The sequence below is a fragment of the Actinia tenebrosa genome, unplaced genomic scaffold, assembly GCF_029948245.1.
Source record: "Actinia tenebrosa isolate PJP-AT-01 unplaced genomic scaffold, QUT_ActTen_1.0 PGA_scaffold0__85_contigs__length_37466705, whole genome shotgun sequence".
Taxonomy (NCBI): Eukaryota; Metazoa; Cnidaria; class Anthozoa; order Actiniaria; family Actiniidae; genus Actinia; species Actinia tenebrosa.
The window spans coordinates 36,026,873-36,052,704 of record NW_028292569.1 but is presented as its reverse complement, the minus strand read 5'-3'; the positions used below and the strand labels follow the sequence as shown (position 1 = coordinate 36,052,704).

At 36.4% G+C, this 25,832-nt stretch overlaps 3 protein-coding genes across 4 annotated transcripts in view; all 3 read left to right on the top strand.

Moving 5' to 3' along the window:
- The first annotated feature begins 197 nt into the window (after nucleotides 1-197).
- LOC116287891 (ornithine decarboxylase) lies at nucleotides 198-11,327 on the top strand. 2 transcript variants are annotated; one of them, XM_089025598.1, is made up of 17 exons: nucleotides 198-358; nucleotides 484-623; nucleotides 2,055-2,180; nucleotides 2,818-2,877; nucleotides 3,699-3,735; nucleotides 4,018-4,094; nucleotides 4,529-4,614; nucleotides 4,753-4,839; nucleotides 4,959-5,004; nucleotides 5,818-5,895; nucleotides 6,301-6,389; nucleotides 6,500-6,581; nucleotides 6,750-6,833; nucleotides 7,022-7,231; nucleotides 7,367-7,549; nucleotides 8,669-8,787; nucleotides 10,831-11,327. In XM_089025598.1, exons 3-17 carry the CDS (start codon nucleotides 2,076-2,078, stop codon nucleotides 10,955-10,957), a joined length of 1,470 nt encoding a protein of 489 aa, XP_088881724.1. In that variant the 5' UTR covers nucleotides 198-358; nucleotides 484-623; nucleotides 2,055-2,075; the 3' UTR covers nucleotides 10,958-11,327. The 2 variants fall into 2 exon arrangements, with proteins under 2 accessions (XP_088881724.1, XP_088881725.1); XM_089025599.1 differs by lacking the exon at nucleotides 5,818-5,895.
- Nucleotides 11,328-12,261: 934 nt separating this feature from the next.
- LOC116287890 (counting factor associated protein D) lies at nucleotides 12,262-18,729 on the top strand. Its single transcript, XM_031694597.2, has 10 exons — nucleotides 12,262-12,697; nucleotides 13,049-13,221; nucleotides 13,605-13,845; nucleotides 14,183-14,381; nucleotides 14,594-14,688; nucleotides 15,094-15,225; nucleotides 15,342-15,433; nucleotides 15,837-15,995; nucleotides 16,730-16,919; nucleotides 17,907-18,729. Exons 1-10 carry the CDS (start codon nucleotides 12,436-12,438, stop codon nucleotides 18,569-18,571), a joined length of 2,208 nt encoding a protein of 735 aa, XP_031550457.2. The 5' UTR covers nucleotides 12,262-12,435; the 3' UTR covers nucleotides 18,572-18,729.
- Nucleotides 18,730-19,653: 924 nt separating this feature from the next.
- Nucleotides 19,654-25,832, top strand: part of LOC116287893 (brefeldin A-inhibited guanine nucleotide-exchange protein 1) — a 32,185-nt gene continuing 26,006 nt past the window's right edge. The window contains exons 1-6 of the mRNA XM_089025596.1: nucleotides 19,654-19,897; nucleotides 20,829-20,871; nucleotides 20,977-21,118; nucleotides 21,929-22,075; nucleotides 22,753-22,932; nucleotides 23,460-23,856. Coding sequence (XP_088881722.1) covers nucleotides 19,780-19,897; nucleotides 20,829-20,871; nucleotides 20,977-21,118; nucleotides 21,929-22,075; nucleotides 22,753-22,932; nucleotides 23,460-23,856 — 1,027 coding nt within the window. The 5' untranslated portion in view covers nucleotides 19,654-19,779. The remainder of the gene's footprint in view (nucleotides 19,898-20,828; nucleotides 20,872-20,976; nucleotides 21,119-21,928; nucleotides 22,076-22,752; nucleotides 22,933-23,459; nucleotides 23,857-25,832) is intronic.

Sequence of the window (25,832 nt, the reverse complement as noted above, 5' to 3'; positions counted from 1 at the left end):
ATATTCCAACAAATCAAAATCACATGCCACTTACTAGTATCTTTGTCACAATATCACCATGGAAGAAGGCACTCACCTGGAAATAGATCGTTGAGGACAAAGACGTGGGCTTCCTGTGTATTACCATTGATTGCGTCATTGATATGCAATACACCACGTGAGTTGATTGACCAATTAAAATGATCGCCTACGCATGTCTTCTTTCCTTTCTAAATCGGAGTCCATATTGAAAGAATACAATCCTGTCGAAGGAGTGAAATGAGTCTTCTTTAGATTCTCCTTTTATTTTTGAACTTATTTCGTCAACATTTCTCGCTTAAAGGTTATCGCGTCCTGCTTCTCTTCAAGGGTGGTTAAAGTAAGTGAAAATACTTAGTTTTTCTCCCTCGAGTGAGCCAGACAAAATGCCAAAGTGAACGACCGCGTGCGCCATTTGCCACTTCTTCCTCGCAAGTAAAAATGTTTTTTTCTTCTCTTTTATAGTCCCACACCTCTTTAAAATTCACTAAGTATCCAGACGTCGATCAGCTTCTCAAGAAGAAGAAGTTCGAATTCTCCTTTAATATTGATTCAGAACCAAGCTAACGCTTGCTAAGCATTGTATTTTACGGTTAGGATTTAAGGTATGAAAGCTTTACTTTGATTAACTTAGAAGAGATAACTAGCTTAAAACCAGTAAGATCTGCGTCTGTGTTTCTAATGAAACAGTAATGATAAAAGGGTAAATTTAACACCGTGAAAAGATGAAAAAACTTACTGCGTTTCGGACGCTAGTCCTTCGTCGGAGTAAAATTAACTTGCGTCAAACGCGCAAAAGATATGAAAAATAAGGGGAAAAAAGGATAACTAACTTCCAAAAAAAAACATTAAAAATTAAATAAAGAATTCATCAGAAGGAAGAAGAGTTTTATTAAAATGATAACAACAGCAGACTAAAGGAAGGAAGGTGTTTACTGTTTGTCAAGGTTGCTGTGGTTAACGCGGTATTTCTTTACGAGTTAAAGAATTAATCGTTTATTTTCGTGATTAGAAAATCTGTCTTACAATATGTGTAATAATTTATACAATACACTACAAACTAAAAAGTTTGTACTGTATTATGTAAACCTCAAATTCAAACTCCATCACTACCAAAGATAGAAGAGTAAACTTTTTCATTGACAGGGTTACGTAATAGTATAACTCCAAAGGGGCCCCTCCAAAGCTTTCGTGTTTGGTATCAAATATCGTCGGGTGTCGTACAACTCTGGCGGTTCTTATCCTTTTAAGACCTGGACTTTTCAATGGGGGTTTGAGAATTCAGACTTCATCTATGCATGTAACCTGTGTAATATGCATTGATGAACAATAACATCCATTTTATCAAACTCTAAAACAATGTCTAGACCGCAAAGCTTAAAATAGAGTGAATTTAGTGAACTGTTAATTAGTATGCCTCACCTAAATTAGTTAATGTGTTTGCTGTTTTAGTCGATGTTACATCAACTAAATGAGTGGAGAAAACAAAGATGTAATCAACTCTCAAATTCTCTGGTTAAGAAAACCACTGGATTTGCAACCTGTTGGTTAGAAACACACTTACTATTTTAGGTGACATGAAAAAAAAAACTACCTATTGAACAGTGTGAATGCACTCTTACAGCCAGTCAGGTTTAGGGTTAGGATTGGGGAAGGCTTTCTAGGAATAAACAAAGGGTTTGTAAGGCTGAGTAGGCACGTAGGCTGAGTAGACACGTAGGCTGAGTTGGCTGCATAGACAGAGAGACGCGATGAAAAATACACTTAGAATTCATATGAAGAATTAATCACCAAGTAGGCCATGCATATTCCTTAGAAATGGCTTTCATTTGGCGGGGTATTCTATAGTTATTCCCATCACACATTGTCTGACCACAATTGGGGCTTGTCTTTTCAAATCTTTGCCTAAGCCAGAAATGAGGTATAACAGAGTTAAAACTAATTTGGCTGGAGATCATGGCTGGAGACTGATCAGCCGTAATATTTTAGCCTGGATGTTTCGCAGCTTTGTGTGTAATATCAATTTTTTTCATTAGCCCCCTGCGTGATCTTTGAAGATGAAGCAGAAAATGACTGGAATGGACTCTGAAATTGAAATTGTGGATGACAATGTTTCCTATAGGGAACTAATCATGGAGAAGGTTAATTCTCCACAAAGAGAGGTTAGTGGTTAACTGGGTACTCTAAATAGACCTTCACAGCTAGGGGTTAAAGTTTTCTCATTTCAGACCATGACCCATTCTCTTGGGAAAAGGTTCTTTTTATTGGCATTCATAATTATGTGCCTTCGCATGCATATGTGTTAAAAAAGGAAATAATACTCTAGAGAATGACGTGTCATCTGAAATGGGAAAGCATTATGCTCAAGCCAAGGAGGTCTATAAAACTTTTGTGTCAATTTCCAAGTTCTTTAAAGTGATTAAAGGTTTGCAAGCACTGATGTAACTTACTTTGTGTTAGAAAAAAAAAGTTTTTACTTTCTTTTAAATCAATCCATCATAATCGGTCCAAATTTAATTTGTAAATTTTGATCCTTATTTCTAATTTTCCAGGAAGAGATTGTCTAAGAAACCAACATTTAAATGTCTGGACAAAGTAACCATTGTTGTGTGTAACATAAAATTTAGCATTCCCTTACCCTAGTAGTTTTTCAGGCAACTTTACTAAAGATAGCCCCTTATTTTTTATAAATGTAGTGGATGCAATAAATCAATGTTATTTTCTATGTAACAACCAATATTGACTTGAAGGGTGATGTAAATTATTTTAATCTGTGGACACTGTTGTTTTGGGTTGCAGGATTCTGATGACGCCTTCTATATTGTAGACTTGGCAGATGTGATCCTCAAGCATAAGAAAGTAGGTTATAAATCCAGCCTTTTAAATATTTCACAGCAGAAAAAGTGATTTCAATATAAACGTCTTAAGTGTTTAGTCAAAGCAAATCATTTTGTTATGATACATAACTGCTATGCACAGTACATTGCTGTGGCTTCTTTCATTCTTTTTTAATGGCTATGATGATTGGTAACTTGCCCTCTCTTAACTTCACGTTTTGATGAAGATTGCTTACCTTGTACTAACTGAGCCATTATCAATAGTCTCTTATCTCATTCAGTAAATACCGCTGTGGTTTGTAACTACAGACCTTAGCCTCTTTTTTACGACTAAACCATTGGCTAATGTCAACTGTAATTTAAAGAATATGCAATTTGAGCAATACCAATGTTGTAAAATCTCACTGACTGATATCTGTGAATGGGTGACTTATAAAAGAGACTAAACCTGTGCAATCAAGTCTGTGGTCCAGGGCTTAAAATAACAGCCGGTAAGTCAGCAGTCATGATGACCGATCAAATTAGTTAGCTCCGTAATACCTTGGTTCAACATCAGGTCAAAATGACTGGCAAGGCAAAGATTTGACTAGACAAGTTCCAGTTCTAAGCCGGCCATTATTTTAAGCCGTGTGGTCATAAAAACAGTGGTATGCATTGGGTGCAAAACTGGTCTATTGTTTGTATTTGCTTAATTCTTCAATACATTATAATTTTTGTCATAATATACAAATATCTGCACTTTGGAAGGACTCTGTAATGGTAGATACCTTCTGTTTTCAAATATACACCAAAAGAAAATAATGCAGCATCATTAACATTGATACATTTATGACTTCGTTTCAGTGGGCTCAGTTGTTGCCCAGAGTTGAGCCTTTTTATGGTATGTATTTTGTAATTGCTTTTAACAAAACAAATAGCATTATATGTAAATGCTGAGTAATAGATCATATAACTTATTTTGTTGAGAATTATGAGGTCTTAGAAGTGTCTAATATTTTTGTCCCTGATTTTTCTTTTAAGCTGTTTTTTTCTAAACCACTACTCATTATATAGTAGCTTAAAGGGACTATAACAAATATATACTAAATGCTTGACTGGATGAAGTAAAAAAACTTGTCACCATAATAATATAATATAAATATTTTGCTTCTGTTTTCTTCAGCTATGAAATGCAATGATGATCCTATGATCCTGAAATTGATGGTAGGCCTTGGTTTGGGTTTTGACTGTGCTAGCAAGGTAAGCCTCTTGTTCAGTTCATTATAGCAAATTCAGAAATACCCAGTCAGTTTTACAGACAAGGCAAAAGTAATATTGGTTGAATTGCTATTTTGACCTTTTAGAATGTTGAAAAAATGGTCTAGCTTGGGCCGACAAAAACAATTTAGGCATTTCAGACAAACATTTAGCCACATAGTATGTTTCTTACTCATCCTTAGCAAGGTACAAAGTGGTATCTCAGTAAATTTTATATTTTCTGGATTTGAGTAATCTAAAACAATATTGGCAGTGATGAATAGGTAGCTTGCCCTCTCTTAACTTATGGTTATGATTAGAGAAGGTTACCAAACACTACTGAGCCATTTCTCAATATTTTTGGGAGGGGATATTGTAGCACCACTTTTAAAACTATTTAAAATTATTGCTTATGAGATTTTTGTTATTACTTACAGAGTGAAATCCAAACTATGTTGGGACTGGGGGTACCACCCTCCAAGATTGTTTATGCAAACCCATGCAAGCAGGCATCTCACTTCAGGTATGTTTTTATTGATATTCAATGTTCTGCATGCAGTACAAACAAATGAAGCAAAAGAAGATTTCAACTCAGTTTCTGATTGTCTTTTTGTACTAAAAAATTTATATATATTAAGTTGAACAATTCTGTATATTGCAGGTTTGCTGCGCAGCACAATGTTTCTATGACAACCTTTGACAATGAAATGGAGCTGCACAAAGCCAAGAAACTGTATCCAACAGCAAAGTAAGTCAACTTTCCATATTCATGAGAGATTAGAGTAGTTTTAAATAGGAGTACAGTGTGTATGATAGTTTATGATGGTTTAAAATACATTCTACTAAATCCCATACCATTTGTTTTAGGTTGATCTTGCGTATTCGTACTGATGATTCCAAATCTCTGTGCCAGGTTGGTAGTTCTGTCATAATTAACAGAAGACTGGATAGAAAATGTGAATAATTTTTTGTTTTGGCCTACTAAGATCAGTTTGGGTAACCCATAATATTCTGTGAAGCTGTCAATCAGCTGTCATTATTTTCTATTGTATCGAATCACATTCGGCTTTCTTATCATAAATAACGAATGAAGTTCACTTAGGTGAGTTATTCAAGATCTGTTTACAATACTTAACAGTAATCTTTTCACCTATCGTCATCAACAAGTGTTTTTATGTTGTCCTGTATTCCTTTTGTTTTATTTATATACATGATCCGTGATTGGCTAAGTTCATATGATCTATATCTCAATTATTGTTTTATTTAAAAATAACAACTTATTGTTTGACATCCTTGTCAAAGCATAGGTATTTAAAAAGACTCGTGTGTGTGTGCATGTTTGCACTCCAACAAACAATGCGAGATAGATATTTCATTTGCGACCAACAACGTAGAGTAAAAGATTTGGACATTGTCTTACTCAAGAACCTGCTATTTCTTCAAGTGAATAAAGAAAAAATTACAGATGCAGATAAAACTTATGGTTTCATGAACGAGAGATCCTTTAAACTTCTAGATTACTAGTAAAAACTCAGGAACTCGGCCACGTCTAGTTTGAGTGCTTAAATGACAAAAAACTTAGTCAACAATTCACTAATAATCACTCTATTTTTGTTAGAATACTTCGAGGTTCTTTTTTATGGAGATTTTTTATATTTATACAATAAGCAATCTATATCATATTTTTAGGTGCCAAACATTTATGAGTTCATTTTTTTCCATGAAGAAAGCTAAATATAGAACTCCTAAACATTACTCACTGTCTGACTGTCGTGATTGGATTGTGCTCGGAACTGTTAAAAATGTAAGTCTTTTTAAAAGTAAAACAAAGGCACTTGACACAAAAAATGAAAACCGCACACCCCTGAAACTAGGCTTAGCGGGCCGAAACATCATTGCTCTAAGAGCAATATTGCCTTGTTAACATTGTATGAGCTCCATTACATCTATCACATAATAATAAAATGCTTCTTTTGCACTGCTCCATAGAATCTCGGCACACTTTACATAAAAAAATTATTTAGCAACTACAAATAAAAACTGCAATGATTAAACTTAGTCATGAATTAAATAGAACATTTTAAAACTTTTTTTAAAAGAAGCCAAAGTTTTGGTATTCTTAAGATCACTAGATAAAGAGCTCCAAAGTGCAGAGCTGCAATGATTAAAAGATGAACGCTATATAACCTTAACATCTGTGTGTTCTTAGCTTGGAATCAAGTATGGAGCTCCCCTGAAACAGTGCCGTCACCTTCTTAAAGTTGCACAAGACCTTGGGCTGAATGTGGTTGGAGTGAGGTAATAATCTACTTGTTGATGTCCAGAATAATACTACATGTATGTGTGCGATAGAACTAAGTGCAAGTAATTTTTGTTGTTTCAAGAAATGATTTTTTTTCTGTTCTTAGTTTTCATGTTGGCAGTGGTTGTTATGATGCTAGTGCTTATGCTACAGCAGTACTCTCGGCACGCAGTGTTTTTGATTTTGCTGTAAGTATACTACATCATTATTATGATTATGATTTATAGAGAAATCTTATAAAAGAAATTAAGAAAATTGCAAAAACATTACCAATTTTAAAAAGTTTTCTGCGTAGTGACATTATTGTTTTTTGTTTTTTTAATATTGAGATTTATTCTTTACATCCTTTCCTAAAGGGCCAGTTTGGATTCCAGTTCAACTTGTTGGACATTGGAGGAGGTTTCCCAGGAACCCCAGATTCAGCCATCACCTTTGAAGATGTAAGCAAACAGTTTTAATGGTTCTACTTGTTACACTAACTGACGGAAAAAACCTAGATTCAAAATGTTGTCTTTGCATAACCATTCAAATGTTAACCTTGGACAGCAATAGATTTTTGAAACCTTAAGGACTCCTAGGGATCTTGTGCTTTATCCCAATTTCTTATAATTTGCTGGCATTTTTCTAGGTCTGCAACACCCTCAACCCCTTGTTGGATGAACATTTCCCACCTAGTTCTGGAGTGAAGATCATTGGTGAACCTGGACGTTACTACAGTGCATCAGCATTGACCCTGGCTGTTAATGTTTTTGCTAAGCGTGTGGTGCCTCACAGCCAATTCCAAGAAGGAGAAAAAGCAAAAACAGTCAGCATGGTCTCCAAGAAAGATGAGCAGTTGGTAAGATAAGAATAATGTGTATTGTTTTTTAGAAACCAAGTGATGATGATTATTATGATGTTTTATGATAAATTTGATTGAGACATTAATGCATGTGATGCATAATGATGACGATACAGTACTTGTTTGTTTCAGGGGTACATGTACTATGTCAATGATGGAGTGTATGGGTCATTCAATTGCTTGGTATTTGACCATGCTGCTGTTGTACCAAAGACCTTGATTGAAACTGATGGCAATGCTCTGTACCCCTCTAGCATCTGGGGACCAACCTGTGACTCCTTGGATTGCATCACTAAGAATGTGGCCCTGCCTAAGGTACATTAATTATTTATTTAAAAGTCACTTGAAATATTTTTTACTTTTACTAGAAAATTACCTATTATTTATGGAATCCATGGTTGAGAAATACAAGCTTGTCAGCCAATGCTAGTACTGATAAATTGATGAAGCCAGGCATTTAAAAAATAGACCCCTTGCAGTACTGTATGTCCGTATGCAGCTCAAAAGGACGTTTACATGATTACGTCATTGACCTCTACTACCAGACTCCCTTGCACAATTTTTTTTGTCCAGTTACAAGGAATACAAACTTAAATAAAGAAAATTAACAAAGCATTATGGGAGTCAAATGACACCATGCAAACGTCCTATTTTTAGGACATAATAAGTTTCCAATTCTTTTGAAATTCAAATTTATTTTCTCCTTCAAATTAAGGTGCTTTGAGACCACATGCAAGGGTTCTACGTTTGATCATTTAGCATTCTATTGCCAGTTTTCACATGACGTCATCAAAACTTCAAAATCTAAACTATTGATGATATAAAGGCATTTCTCAAGTATGTTTTAGAAACTAGTGTTATAAGTCACAAGAAAAAATCTCGAGTCATTTCGACGTTTGGTTCCCGAGTTATGAAGGTTGAGTTTGTGTCACGCAATACCATCACGTCTATCTAAATAGCGATTAAAATAGTAAAAAAAATTACTCTAGTTGAAAGATTTTCCCTTAGACACGTTTGAAATATCTATTTAAAGTATATTTAAGTGAAAAATAGTCAAGCATATTATTAAATATTCCATCATCTTAAGCCTTTGAAATTTCGTCTGCCATGATGGTGTACCAACTTGGAACACCAAGATGGCCGCTCCATACATTTAAACCAAAAATTGCATCATGTTTACTCGCCTATAAATCAGCAACGAAATGCTTTACAGCCTCAAAATTTGGCCGGAATATGTAGTTTTGACCGCTTTACAAGATTATGAAATTTTTATTTCTTTATAATGTGAATTTACGCTTTTGTAATTCATGATGACGTAGGTGAAAACCAATCATTGTGAAGGCTGAATCTTAAGGCTTAGAGACACATTTGGTTTTTTATTTGTTTGTTTTTTTATTTGTTTTCTTTTTTATTTGTTTTCTTTATTGTTTTAAGGTTGAGGTTGGTGACTGGTTGTACTTTGAGAACATGGGAGCCTACACTTCTTCATCAGCCTCCACCTTCAATGGGTTTAACAAACCATTCAAGTACTACACTGTCAATCAGCAGTACTGGTAAGGATGAATTCAATGATAACTGCCTTTTAATTCTTCGTTTGCACATTACGTCATCGCGGCCATGTTGGTGCCATTTAACAAAAGATTTCTCATTAGCATCCATTGTTAATGGTACCACACAATGGCCGCCATGTTTTTGTCTTTTAACTCTCTTGGGAATGCTTGCAGGCTGAAATGAATGTGAATGGTTATCATATGGGTTCAAACACTTGAGGTCAACCATGTTCAACACATTAAGATATCCAAGTCAAATGTGCTGCATGTGTGAAGGGTTATACCTTTGCCATGGCTTGCCTAAAGGGCAAATCAGTATTTCGGTATCATGTGTTATGTGTCACCCAATTACAGCGGAACCCAGTGCACATTACAGGAGGTTTACACCTTTTGCTGTTCATTAACAGAAAATGTACATTCATTTGTGCCAATAGTTGTATCAATAACGTGTAATGTACTTTCATCAACACCACAAGTAACATCATTAGCGCGGATCAACTTTCAATAACGACAATTGAATATGCGTGTACATTCATAGGCATCAATGGACAATCAATAGCGCGTTTGTACATTCATATGCGCGGATTGTATTTTCTTGTGCGCGAAATTCAACTTCAATAACACCAAATGACAAACAATAGCATTTATGGACAATCATTTACCCAAAAGTGAAAATTCATTAGTGCTATTAGCATAACCATTGACAATCTATAATGCGTTTGGACAATCATGAAGGTCAATGTTATATTCTATAGCGTGGTTCAACAAACATTTGTATGATTCGAATGAACAATAAGAGAAATAAAACAATCATTAGCGATTTTTTATTTATTTTAGCCTTTAATTTTGTTCGCCATTTATACATCGTGGCAAATACGTTTGCATATAACTGAACCACTGACCACATTTAGCGATAGTGATAGTTGCCACATTTCTCTAGAACCCTTCCATTAGCAACTACGTTCTGTAGTGACCTAGAGCAATCCCTTGTCGTCTTGCCTCAGCCCGATCGTTCGTATGTTGTTGTATCTCTGGACGGCTGATGTCGCCTTTGATTGCTGCTTTAAGTGAGCTAATTGCTATTCTCCGACGCAGCCGCTATTATGGAAGCAGTTACCTGAGTTTTTTATATGTTTTAAAGTGATTAAAAAAAAATCGCTAATGATTGTTTTATTTCTCTTATTGTTCATTCGAATCATACAAATGTTTGTTGAACCACGCTATAGAATATAACGTTGACCCTCATAATTGTCCAAACGCGTTATAGATTGTCAATGGTTATGCTAATAGCACTAATGAATTTTCACTTTTGGGTAAATGATTGTCCATAAATACTATTGTTTGTCATTTGGTGTTATTGAAGTTGAATTTCGCGCAAACGAAAATAAATTCCGCGCATATGAACGCACAAACGCGCTATTGATTGTCCATTGATGCCTATGAATGTACACGCATATTCAATTGTCGTTATTGAAAGTTGATCCGCGCTAATGATGTTACTTGTGGTGTTGATGAAAGTACATTACACGTTATTGATACAACTATTGGCACAAATGAATGTACATTTTCTGTTAATGACCAGCAAAAGGTGTATTAAGCTGCTACTCGTACAATTTCCCCCCTATCCTAAAGCATTTATTAGTGAACAGTTTGAGTTCTTTGACCTTAATATTTTAATATTAGCAATAGTGCATCATCAGGATACCATGTGTATATATCAGTGGCTGAAAGTCTACTTTATACAATATGCACATGCATCACGCTCATCCTCTTATTATGATTGTTAAAATCTATTTTTGTTGAAGATACTGTTACTCTGATTATAAGGCATGCGCAACTACGTTTTACATGTTTTTTGCCGATTTTTCAGGCATAACATCCATCTTCATGGCAATAATAGGGGGAAACAAAGTAACTTTTGCGAGATATTTGTACATGAATTATTTCAAAATACAACGGCAAAGCTAATGAAATTGCATTTCAAACCTAGAAAGATCCTAAAGGTTTTGATATTCTTTCATAATAAATTCTTAATTTGTTTCTTAGGTCTTTGCTGAAGCAAGTGATGGAACCATTCACTAACAATGGGAAATCCTCTTGTCACAAGGCATTGGAGGAATTCAAAGCTCTCTCAGTCAACCCAGAGCCTTTCAGTGTGATCTCTGCTATGTAACTGTGTACTACATGCTGCACAAGTTTTAAACATAACCAAAGCTTTCCAGTTATTTGAGTGTTCATTGATTGTTAGGAATTTTTTTATTGACTATTATTTAGAACTTATCACGGAGGGATGATTTTTTTCCCTGGTGCAAAAGGTGTCTGATCGAGGCATGAAATCAGTCACGTCTAAAGCATTGATTTGATTCTTTGATCTGCCTTTCAAATACTATTTTCTCATTTAATGATTTTTTTTAGCAGTTAATTAATATACACTATTGAAATTAAGATTGCAGTTAAGGTATTCTACCACTGCTTATTGGCATGATTTAACAAGTAAGGAGCATGTTGATGGAAATGAGTAGAAAATAAAATGAGTTTGTCGATGTCTTATAAGCGCATTTATACAACAAAAATGTTAATCAACTGATATGACAGTAAAAGGGTGCAGATAGAGAAGACCAATGATCGCCTTGCAAACAATTCCCTTCCAATGCTAGCTGATTATATGACCAGGTTCATAATTTCTACTCTGTTTTAAAAACTGTATGGTAGACCAGTTGTGAACCTTCTCTAACTACATTTGGGCTGGTAGAGTGCAAACAATCCGTAAAACACTAATTACAAAATAGTACAAAATAGTGCTAATTAAACAATAGAAAACAATAGAAATTGCATGAAATTGTGCTATTTAGTATTACTAAAGATTCACGGTTATACTGTTTGCGCTCTAGTGATTTTTTCTATGAATTGAGTACTGTCAACTTGCACTTGTGTAGGCCCGATTTGTTTCAATGTTTGCAGACACCTAAACAAGACTGCGTGAGAGGGCGTCCATTATCCGTACTCACTCCACCATACCGCCCCAGATTATCTTAGAACTTCGAGCACAAATGTAGAATCTCCAGTTCATCTATGTGTAGCTGCTTTACGATATAAGTTTCGTATAAAGGTTTAAATTCTAGGGCGAGGTCTTAAATTCTAATGCAAAAACGAGCCCGTGCGTTTGGACTTGTTTAAAATATCAACTAAGTCCTAAATTCCATTGTTTCGATGCAAAACACGAAATGCTAAATAGTGATAGCGCCTTCAGTGAAGATCTATATATATAAGTGGTAAACCCCGCCCTTGCCACCTGCCCATAGTACCTGTCGCAATTTGACAAGACCAAGATTCTAATACAAGATTACAATCCCTATGGACAGCAATCTAGAACTTTTTACAAAACCGATCCAAAGTCTTGGAATAAAAGCGATTTATTTTCTCCTGTATTAAATATAGTTCTTAGATTAATTTGTGAAACAAATAAAATGTCTCTTAAAAATTTAACTGCAAGTCGTCAGGTGCGCGAAGTGTTGATGACTGATGAAATAATCACCGACAAAACCGATATGTGATGTTATTCCCTTCAATCTCACCAGTTACGGAAAACCAAGGATTTCGTACTAAACACAGTAACGGTGTGTCATTCCGCTTCTTTCCACAGGAGCTGGGATGGGGTTTCTACGACTTGCGGTTTGTTTGACCGTTGTGTTATCCATGGGTTTAATTTTGGGCATCTACAAAATACACGACTCTTCTCTTGTTTTAAGGATCTTCAGTAGAAATCTAAACGAGACTCCACCCGAACCATTCCGTTTCCCGCAAAATTACCACGCGACAGGGAAACTACATTTGCCTCACAGTCAAATTGAAGAACCGTTTGAGGTTTGGTTGTCTAGGAAGCACAACCGCAGCAGGATAGACTACTATTATGGTAACGAACTACTCTGTTTATGACGCATTTTCTAGTGCCGTGTACTTGTAAATTAGCCAGGCGGAAAATTGGACCAAATGAATCGGAAATATATGCTCAAACCGTCTCGCGCAAATATTTTTTTACTAGCTCCCTTCATGTTTATATCGGACCGTATCTTCGTTACAAAAAAAATTGAAGTCAAAATGATTGATTCTGTAGGTGGTTGATAACTAGAAAATGGACATTTGATACTGGGTGGTTACGCAGCTTCTTGATCTCGTCCAGAAGCTTAGTCCCACAATCCCATGCGTACCAACGTCTTTGTAAACACTGTAATCGGAATAGGAAAACTACACTGTTTTATCATAGGTACCGATAAAACCTTTCAACTAGCTGATCTTGGTAAACACGGAGAGGCATTTAAAGTGGTTCCCATGTACGATGACAAGAAGGGCAACTACATCGGCTGCTGGAATTTAGCTGGATCTAAACGAGTACCGATTGTGGTGCAACCAATCGTTCCTAATATGACCACGCTTAAGGTAAGGGAAAGCCTGCACTTGTATTGAAGATGGCAGACAGTTGAACGCCAGAGGATTGGGCAAATCAATGACCCCTTAGCCGTGCCGCTTACAGAGCTCAAACTTTGACAAAAAGATATCTGCTGGGTTTCAACAGACCCCTTTTCTTTTTAGCTTTGGCATAATATTTGTTGTAGTTATATTCATATTAGTGTTTTCTCATGCACAACCGTTAAACAAAGAAATGATACTCAAAAAAAGATTGCCCGATAGTTATTTCCAATAGTTAGTTTGCGATTATTCTGAAATAAAATAATGAAGGGCGTGGCCTCCACGAATGGGGGGGGGGGGGGGGGTTACATTGATCAGCAATTAATTTATGAATTTTGGGGTTTTTTTTCCAGTTTTCCAGATACGAAGTTTACCGAGGTACAGCCACAGCAAAATGGGAATACCGTTACTTATCATATGGCTTACTCAACACCCATACCCTTTGGGTGACGAGAACAGACCCTCCGAGACCCGTGCAATACGAGATGAAAGGATATGATAATCTATTGGCATCTTATTACGACTACTATGTGTTGGAATATATATCATTTGAGGAGTGGAAGCCTGACTTGAAAAAGTTTGAATTACCGAAAGGTGAGACGTTTTGGCGCCGCCTTTTGTAAAGTCGGCATTCTTGCACTATCCTTTGTTTATTTAGCTCGCGCGCAACGCATGTGAATTATGGCTGCAATGTGAATGTCAAAGGCAATCAATGAGTTGTCTGTCAAAATGCGGAAGATAAAATTCTAACGTATACTTTAAATGTTTTTGTCTCTTTTTTGTGATAATTGTTTTCCAACAAAAAATAACTCAAAGCCGCAGACTGACGATGCACACCAACTCACTATATTAGAATGAAAGATATATATAAAAATATATATTTGTCGTGGAAATTGAAAAAAGAAATTATTTTGATATCTTTGTAACACAGATTCATGGTGCAAGAAGCTGGCTCACTCCTTGGATTCCCATCTGCTGGGCAACCCGATGCAAGAGTTTCTGTCGTACGGAGCCATCTCCGAGAATTCCATAGACAAGATGTACATCGATTACAAGACACGACACAATAAATCCTACGATTCTGATAAAGAGCATGTGAAGAGAAAGCATATCTTCAGACACAACATGAGGTAGGCCTCTGCAAATACAAAATTCCTCATTCGTATCGATAGGGTGTGTGTGTGAGACTGGTATCCAATACACGAAATCGAGGCTCCTTATGCTAATTATGAAATAAGTACATACAACCATAGATTAAGAGGTAACACACTCCCCTGTCTCCACCGTCCCTGATGTTTGTTTGTTTTTATGCTCTTGTCTTATCATTCGTATTCATGATCAGGTACATTCGATCGATAAACAGAAAGAATCTTACTTACAAATTGGCTCCAAATCACATGGTGGATTTGATGGACGACGAGTACGACCATCATGAAGGTAACGTTATATCTAGTAATGTGTGTTCATTCACGAAGAAATTCATGGACTATTATCAAAATTATCCTAAATGCGAGGCAAACATCGGAAATTAAACAAAAGAAATGCCACAAATTCCATTCAGAAAAAGTCGGGGTTTTTTTCATGTTAGCCTCGTATATTCAAGATATTTTTGAGGCCGATGGCAAATTCATTTATTAAGAAAGTTTGTTATCATTATCAAACATCATCATCATAAATTTGATGCCTTATACAGAAATTAAATCAATATTTTCATAGCGATGCGTAGCAGCGCTTTGGAGAGGGGGAGGAGAGGAAGAAGAGGAGGGCAACTCCCCCCACCCCACCCCTCCTCAAAACGCCGCTACGCAGGCTATATTGTTTTTATGTCATTTTGATTTAAAGACTTGAAACAAGAAACCAGCACACATCACAAGGGATCAGTCCACTTACAGCCCCATCACGAGACCTACAGCAACATGACTCAAATATTGAAGCGAATTGATGTCCCTGACAAGCTGGACTGGAGAGATTATGGTAAGACTAATATACGTTTTACATCATAGTTGTCAGTATTTGACAAAAATGGCCAATCTTCCCCCACGTCAATGATTGCGTGCCACTAATCAGTGTTCATTCTCCCGATGCTTCAGGTGCAGTGGCGCCTGTACGAGGCCAGGGAATATGTGGATCATGTTACGCCTTGGCTGCGGTTGGTGCACTAGAAGGGGCATACTTCATGAAGGTAACCCGCCAATAGATTTACGTTGGAATTCAATAGACTATAGCTTGCATTCTTTTCCTCTGCCTATAGTTACCCGTCATGAGACGACCTCAATAGACCGTTTTCTCAAGGTTGCGTGCGCATCCAACTTGACGAGCCACAAAATTGAAAAACGCAAATTCGGTAAAATTGAGAAGCCATTTTTATATTTATTTTTATATTTTTATATTTCTTAATTTTATGATTTCTTAACAAAAAAAGATCATAACAATGCATGATAATATATATCATAAATCTCGTGTTCTGGTATCGTGGCCCGTCAAGTTCCTTAAATTTGATTGCGCACGCAACCTTGAGAAAACTGTCTATTGCAACATAGCTTCCGATTTCTTACTAACGATAGTATTTTTATTAATCCACTCAGACTGGAAGACTTGTGGAATTGTCAGCCCAACAAGTGATCGACTGTTCTTGGGGGTCAGGTAACCATGGCTGCAGAGGTGGTTACTACAACAAGGCTTTGAGTTGGATTTATTTGCATGGAATCGCTACAGCTGATAGCTATGGTCCTTACCTTGCACAGGTTTGTCCGACACTCAACAGACTTTTCCTGCATACATTAACCACTAATGGACCTAATCCATCCGGGCATAAAATTTTCCCATTTCAGATCGCGTGACTTTCTCTCGAAGGCAAAATTATTTGTTTCAGTTGTATCCATATTCGTGTGTCTTCTGATGTGCGGCCGTCAGAGAAAGAAATGATACTCCAGGGAATAACAGGTGGTCTGAAATGGGAAAACAGTGGATTATAGGTCAATTATGTGACAAGCAAAACTAGTTCTAAATTCCGCCAATTGGAATCCAGCAAACGAAGCTCTTCTCTGTAGAACTACTTTTCCCATTTATTATTAGACGCAAAGACAACAACCAGCACATTTACTCAAGTACGACTAAAGACAGTGTAACAAAATAATGGACATATAGAATGAAAATTAACCTTTTTAGACATAATGCCACGTAACTATTGCAACTTGTGGTTCTCGATTAAACATATCTAAAAGAGGCGCTAATCAAAGGCCTGATTTGCAGATATTTTTCGTTATTTTAAGACCATAAATAAGCATGAGTTTGACAGGGGATGGAGCCCAGCTCAACAATCAACTCAAACAAAAAGCCAATGGAAACAAAAATGAGCCAACCGTGCGACGGCAAACTAAGTATTACACTGACCTGACCGACCATGAACTGAAAGAAGACTTTCAAGGGATAGAATGAACCTTTGGTTTCATTCATTCGGTATCTTTATTTTCTACAGGAAGGCACTTGTCATTTCGATGACACTAAGCTAGGAGCCACATTAGATGCATTTGCTTTCGTTCCTAAACATAACAACACTGCACTGAAGATCTCCGTGGCCAAGTACGGTCCTGCTGCGGTGTCAATGAACGAAAGTCCAATGTCACTCAAGTTCTATAGCTGGGGAATCTATGATGATCCGGCCTGTGGTAAGTTTAAGGGTCTGTACATATGACAGGTCAGCGTTAAAAGCATTTTTCTTACTGTGAATAGCTCACGGCACGAACACGGACGTAACACGGCAAGGGAGAATTTACTCTCCATCCAATCAAATGCCCGAAACACGGCATGAACACGACGCGGACACGTCATGCCAATGTCACAGCAATGCCCCAGACCAATCAAAATTTAACGGTTGCAGCAAGGCACGCATTCAGTACTAACGTTTTCACGGCCATACGAAAACTGGTCTATCAATGATGGTGGTGTTGACCATGTATCATTATGGCGAAGTTATAAAATAACTGTTATATGTCGCGATCTGATTGGCTTTGAGCGCGTGCTTTATGAGAGCATAATGCACGCGCGCGCACTTTCCGTTGCGTCATTCCTATCTATTACTGTAATTTGTAGCGCGTCGTGCTTCTCCTAACACTTCTCTCGTGTTCTGCCAATCCCTGCGTGCTTCATGACAGCACACAGCACGCGCGCGCGTTTTCTATTTCTTCAATAATGATGATGAAGATGGTGATATTATATTGGTGGAAATCAGATAATGGTATTAATAAGAATATTGATGAATGTTGATAATGTTGATAATGTTCTCAATGATGGTGATGATGATGTTGATAATGATTTTGATGAGATATTGTTAGTGGCGATGGTAGTGCATGGTGATGATGACGTTAATAATAGCCTATGAGCAATTAAAAAATATAGCATTAAGATGAAGATAAAAGGAATTTATAATCTTTAAGATGAAGCGATAATGATGGTGATATCATTGGTGATAATGATGGTGATATCATTGGTGGTAATGATGGTGATAAAATTGATGATAATGGTGGTGTTAGTGGCTGTGATGGAGTGATGATAATACTAATGTTAACAGCAATTTATACTACATCAAGCCATTTATTTCCATAAATACATAAAGTCGACATCAAATAAGAGGCTTATTTTCTGTCATCTCCCAGATAGCCGAGTGTCTCAACATTCAGCTCTTGTCGTTGGCTACGGACAAGAGAATGGTATTCCCTACTGGTTGGTAAAGAATTCCTGGTCAAGTTCCTGGGGGATGGACGGCTACATTAAGATAGCGTGGAAGGGCAATACATGCGGCATCACCAGAAACCCAGTGGTTGCACTCATGAAACACTCCTCATTTCAATTCCCAGTCAAAGAGAAGATCAACTATATTAATCCATTAGATCCTAACTCTATGGGAAGAAAGATACACCCCATGAAAAGACCGAGGGTCTATAAGGAAAATAAAGAAGAGAAGGATCATGGTAATGGCGTAGTACACAAGATTACTGACGTCAAACAGGACGACTTGAAGGGGAACACAATAAACACCTACAAAAAATCCAACATCAAAGTCCGTTGTCCTAAAAGTTCTAGTCTTAATAAGAACTGTAATGTAGAAAATAACCCATCATCTACCAAGCATTCTGCTTCACACAGAAATGGTCCACAGTCGTCTCGAAACCATTTCCCACGCTCTGGACAAAAGAGGACGGGCCAACAGATACACAGCGATTTGTCTAATAAAATAGTACAGAGAACTAGACCGTATCTTGGTCAACTTCAAAGTATTTATGACAAGCTTGAAAAGTTAATTTCTTCTAACAAGAACTAACTTTCTTCTCTTCTTGAGACTCTTACTCAATTCCATCCTTCACCACTTTTGGGGGCCGCTGCTCTCATTCAGTACACCTGTTTCACAACCATGTTGTATATAAGGCAGGAAGGAAACAATGCGATGTTTTTGAATAAAACAATATTTCACTACTCAAATTGTATTAGAAGGTTCTAGCGTTTGAATAATATCAGTAGCCGGTACTATTAGGGCATTGGATGGAGAAAATCCCTTAGTAAGTGTTTAGAATACTACTCGTGACATGACTCTCATGACTCTCCCTCACCCGACTACCATTTTCGAATTCCTACAAAACAGAATTATTTACTCAAAGTTAGCCTCATTTCAGCGTCATAATATTCGCAAATACTAACGGTAAAGTAAATGACGCACAATTCCAATTACTCAACTCTACAGTGAACTTCAATGGACCTGAAGTTTAAAAATGTATCACCCTCCTCAAAAATGAGCTAAAAGAATTTGATACCCTCCCCAAATGGGCGCTCAGAGAATCGTCCCACATCCCCACAAACACAAGTTTGTGGGAAAGAAGAAAAAAATATTAAAAGTCAGACTGGGAACCGGATATTGATACTGAAATTTATCATTTATTTCCACGTCACTCAAAAAATATTGTGAGAATAAGACTGTAATCTTATGTAAATATATATGATGAAAAGGTAAATTATACACCGTGAAAAGATGAAAAAACTTACTGACGTTTCGGACGCTAGTCCTTCATCGGAGGACGAAGGACTAGCGTCCGAAACGTCAGTAAGTTTTTTCATCTTTTCACGGTGTATAATTTACCTTTTCATCATTACTGTTTCATTAGAAACGCCGACGCAGCTCACACTAGTTTTTAGCTAGTTATATCTTCTTGTAAAGATATATGTTTGCTGATGTTTGTTAAACTGAAATATGTAAAAAAAAAAAAAAAAAGCACACGAAGGAAACCAATGCTTCAAATGGTACACGTATGAAAATGAGAAGTATTTGAGATATAAAATGTGGGTTCCCTGTGGTAAAATGCCAAGCGCGTCATCGTTGGCTTGATCACGTGATTACTGAGTCAGGACCAAGATGGCGGCTTGGAAGTTGTACACGACTTTTGTGTTAATAAACCCATCAAAATAATAGCTTTATAACCGACTCAGCACAATCATCTCAACTTACCGGCCCCGTGCAGTACTAACTGATATTTCAGCATGTATGAAAGCACCAAAAACATGTTTCTCACCCGAGCCCTGGAGAAGATTCTTCATGACAAGGAGGCCAAGAAGTCTTACCACTCGCAGCTCAGGAAAGCTTGTGAAGTTGCTCTAAGTAAGTAATCCGCCCAATATTAGCTGCTTGGCTAGCTGATCTTTGAGATGCCTAAATCTGTTGTAGATTTATTGGTGTGGTAGAATACAGGGAATCCAAAGCATCGAATAATCGAACAGGAATGTCATGTTTGATTGATCGAATTAAAAGTTATAAATATACAGTAGTTTCAAGAATAATTTCAGTTGCACTCAGAAAAAACCTTCGGGGTGTTGCAGGTGTACTTTCTAGTTATCATAGATAATTTTTAAAGGAGAATTTTTCTCCTTTATGCAAGGCTTTCTCTAAAATAGAGACTTAAGTGCTAAGTTAAGGTCGTAAGTAAGTCGAAGTTAATTTGGAGCTTGAAGTGAAGAGATCGAATCTTTCATATAGCAATTATATCTTGATAAGCTTTTCTAATCAGAGATTCCCAAATTGAAAAACATAGTTAGGCAATCTAGATAAAGAAGGAGAGATCTTTTAAGTCGTTAAACTAAGAATTATACTTAACATTACATTTGAGAATTAGCAAAAATATGTTTAGCAGATGTAACACTTCCTCATTACGTATACAGTAACATGTAAATTAACAACTCTATATAATTGGGAATATAAACTTTGGTTTCCATTTTGAGTTTATTTTTTAAATGTCATTCCATAATTATCACTGTCTCATCTTTCTTTTTTTTTTTCATTTGTGTATTATTTTTTAGGCTTTAATCAAGTGAATACTCCAGTTTTAACTTAATTGTTACTCAAATGTGTTTTTTATTTGTACACAAATTATCGTTAAGGAACACGAACACAACCTAAATCAGTCCTATACATTTCTGTGCATATAGAAACCACTTGTTATGCCTAGATAATAAACCTATGCCCAACAAGTTGTTCCTATTACTGGGGGGCCATGAAAAATAATAACGGACTTATCTTAATCTTTCCTTTGCAGAAGAGCTCCATGAAACACATGGAATAGCAGCAACTGATGAAAAGTAAGTGGATGGTAATTTCAAAGTATATATTTTAAACATCAATAAGTAATTTGCTAAAATAATGGATTTTGCTCTTTAGTTATTTACTTTTTTTTACTTTCAAAGCGATGGAAGCCCTTCATCAGTACTTCCTCCACCTAAAGGAACATTACCCTTCATCTATGCTGACAAATATTTCCTGCCGTTTGAACTTGCTTGTCAATCAAAGTCTCCACGTATTGTTACTACAGCACTTGACTGTTTACAGGTATGAAAAGTAGTGGTTTTTGTGGTGATTGTGGTTATTGAGCAGTTTTTGCATGACTGTGAAAAGCTCAGTGTAGTAAGCGGGCTGTGCTGTGACTGTGATATCTTCTAGAATTTTAATTGGCTGATTTTTTTCAAATGCAATGTGATTGGTCTGGCAGTGTGGTGGCTTGGTGTGACCATGTCCGCACTGTATTTATGCTGTATTTTGGGTATTTTATTGGATAGAGAGTAAATTCTCTAGAAATGTGATTGGTCTGGTGTATGCCTTACCGTATCACAATGGTGTTGGAGCACTGAGCTTTTCACAGTCATACGAAAACATACGTAGAGTAGTTGTGATTATAGTTTGACTATACTTATATTTCTACTGGTGTAAAGTATCACTCATTCTCTAACATGAGTCAAACCAAACTTTTTGAAAAAATTTAAAAAAATCTTTAAATGGCAGTCCGGTTTTATGTTATATCTATATATATTGGATAATTTAGTATCTAAAAAACTTGTAACATAAACTTGTTGTAGTGCATACTAGTTTGGATTTTTAAAATCGTAGGTAAATTGATACTAATTCTAAATTTAAAAAGTTCACATTCCCACCCACATCTGCAGCCATGCAGTAAAATATCATTGCTTTTGTATAAATAAATAATAATTATTAATATTGATTATTATCATTATAAATGCAGCTAAAATCCATGCTTCTATTAAAATCTGCTGAAATTGTTGCATCAAGCAATGTGGTATATATTATTTATAAGTTTTACTATCTTTTCTCATTTCTAAAAGATTTCAATTGTGTGTGATTTAGAAATTGATAGCCTATGGTCACTTGGCTGGCGACATACCAGATAGCACAGAACCTAGCAAGCGATTAATTGACCGTATCATAGAGACAATCTGCAGCTGTTTTGTGGGTGTCCAAACAGATGACAGCGTTCAGTTGCAAATTATTAAAGTAAGTAGAGTACTGCATGAATGCTTACCATATATCTGCGATAACATTTACTTAACAAAATTGTACAAATTAGTGCAAAAATGTGAAGGTCCATGGTTTTCTGAACTTATTAGACCTTACTGATTTGTCCTAATTTGTGCAATTTCTTACATAGTTTTAATATGATATGATAGATATAATAGATATGATATATAGAGGATATTACATGGGCGCACGGAGATACAAATTTTATATTCGAGTGTTTAATTGATCTCACTAGTGAGCGCTGCGAACGAGTGAGATATCTTAATTGAACATGAGAAGATAAAATTCGTATCTCCAAGCGGCTATGTAATGTTCTGTTTATTATATAGATATCGATGAAACTTAAATAAAACAAAAGCTCAAAAATTCTTTATTAAAATAGCAAGCCGATTCAACAGCAATATCTTCACAAAGATATAAAGTTTTCGACACTAGGGAAAACATGGTATTTTTATCAATATCTATATAATAAAATATGATATAATATGATATAACAGATATAGCATGATATCCACTCACATGTGGGGAGACTGTATAAAATACTTTCATTGTTCATGCATTTATCATTGTGCTAGTCTATCAAGGCGGATATCCTTTAAATGAGATTCCAATTTATCCATGTTATAACTATTATACATCACTCATTATTATAGGCCCTGTTAACGGCAGTGACTTCCAATACATGTGAAGTACATGAAGGTACCTTACTACAGGCTGTGCGCACATGTTATAACATCTACTTGGCAAGTCGTAACCTCATCAATCAGACCACAGCAAAAGCCACCTTGAGTCAAATGATTAGTGTGATATTTCAACGGATGGAGCAGCAGGCTGTAAGTGTAGTTACGCTATTTTGTTATTTTAATCGTATGTGCTGCAAGTATTGTATATATTTCCCACTCTTCAGAAAAAAAATTACTTTTTGTGATGACCTTCCTAAGAAAACTTAGACTAGGTAATAACACTTTTATGATAACAGATCTTCTAATTATGTGTTCAACCACAATGTTAGACAACTTTACTAAAAGCCATATCAATAGGGAAATATGCATTTTTAAGTTTTAAAAACTGTAGAACATAATGTTTAAAATTCTTTGCAAATCTGTTTTTTTATGATTATATTTCACATTTTAATATTAATGAAGGGTAACATACAACTTACTAAAATCGGAAGAATTATTGATTATTTTAAAAAATATTTTAACAGCAGTTTTAATTTACAGGGAAATTTCTCAGATATAAGTTTCTTCTTAGATCTTAGATCTTTGGGATTTTGAAGTATTTTCTTTGTTGTCTTTGTATAAAACTTTGTTTCAGTTTTTCCTTTTCATTAATTTGTTTTAATTTCTGTTTCATTCAGGCAATTGAAGAAGAAGAGGAGGAAATGATGAAAGAGAATGAAAGTAGTAGCATATCAACAACAGACGACAGTGACAGGACAAAAACTACCCTCACCCCACCAGGGTCAGTTGTATCTGATGAACATAAGACAAGAGAAGAAAGTGAGTCCAACAGCAATAACCCTGACAGTTCACCAATTGAAGACAGTGCTTCAGAAGCAGGTACTTTAACACAAGTGGACAAGCACACTGACGAGGAAGCTACTGATTCTAACTCCAAAAATGAAGAATCGACAACGGAAACAGATCCTCGTATACATCAAGCAGTGGAAGAAAAAACTGACAAGACAAAGGAAGGTGGAGAGGAAGCTGTCATACCATCTGAACAGGATGTTGATGAAGGGGTTGATTTACAAGGTAATATATCCTGATGTTGATTATGACAGAGGAAAATGAAAATGATAGTGATAGTGGAAAAAGAGAGGAAAGAGGAAAATGAAATGGCAATATAATGATAGTGAGCTTCAGATCGAAGAACGACTATGAGTACAAGAGTACAAGTTTGGACTTTTCCTTTTCCTTGTACTTTTGATGATGACTTTTTGCAAAAATCTCATTTGTATAAATAGAGACAAGGACAAAATTTTGTTGACTGTGGCAGGATGGTGTCAGGCTCTAGCACATGTGTAGTAATTGAAAAGATGTAAACTTTTATTTCAATCTGAAGTTTGCTAATGACTAATATTCGATGAAAGGTTAAAGATTAACTATAATGATGATGATGATGATGATGATGATAAAGCAGTGATTGATTATGATGATAGAGATGGCTGATGCCCATCATGATGATGGAGAGGATGGGGATGTCAAGGTGATACTGATTAAGATGATGATGGATGATGATGATGATGATAATGATGATAAAATAATGATTGATTATGATGATAGAGATGATTGATGCCCATCATGAGGATGGGAGAGGATGGGGATGACAAGGTCATACTTATTATGATGATGGTGGAATAATGATGATGATGTTGATTGATGCCCATCATGATGATGGTGAGGACAGGGATGTCAAGGTCATACTTATCATGATGATGGTGGATGATGATGTTGATTGATGCCCATCATGATGATGGTGAGGACAGGGATGTCAAGGTGATACATATTATGATGATGGTGGATGATGATGATGATGTTGATTGATGCCCATCATGATGATGGTGAGGACAGGGATGTCAAGGTGATACTTATTATGATGATGGTGGATGATGATGATGATTGATGCCCATCATGATGATGGTGAGGACAGGGATGTCAAGGTGATACTTATCATGATGATGGTGGATGATGATGTTGATTGATGCCCATCATGATGATGGTGAGGACAGGGATGTCAATAAAGGTGATACTTATTATGATGGTGATGGTGGATGATGATGATGATGATTGATGCCCATCATGATGATGGTGAGGACAGGGATGTCAAGGTGATACTTATTATGATGATGGTGGATGATGATGTTGATTGATGCCCATCATGATGATGGTGAGGACAGGGATGTCAAGGTGATACTTATTATGATGATGGTGGATGATGATGATGATTGATGCCCATCATGATGATGGTGAGGACAGGGATGTCAAGGTGATACTTATCATGATGATGGTGGATGATGATGATGATTGATGCCCATCATGATGATGGTGAGGACAGGGATGTCAAGGTGATACTTATTATGATGATGGTGGATGATGATGATGATTGATGCCCATCATGATGATGGTGAGGACAGGGATGTCAAGGTGATACTTATCATGATGATGGTGGATGATGATGTTGATTGATGCCCATCATGATGATGGTGAGGACAGGGATGTCAATAAAGGTGATACTTATTATGATGGTGATGGTGGATGATGATGATGATGATTGATGCCCATCATGATGATGGTGAGGACAGGGATGTCAAGGTGATACTTATCATGATGATGGTGGATGATGATGTTGATTGATGCCCATCATGATGATGGTGAGGACAGGGATGTCAAGGTGATACTTATTATGATGATGGTGGATGATGATGATGATTGATGCCCATCATGATGATGGTGAGGACAGGGATGTCAAGGTGATACTTTTCATGATGATGGTGGATGATGATGATGATTGATGCCCATCATGATGATGGTGAGGACAGGGATGTCAAGGTGATACTTATTATGATGTTGGTGGAATAATGATGATGATGATGATTGATGCCCATCATGATGATGGTGAGGACAGGGATGTCAAGGTCATACTTATCATGATGATGGTGGATGATGATGATGATTGACGCCCATCATGATGATGGTGAGGACAGGGATGTCAAGGTGATACTTATTAT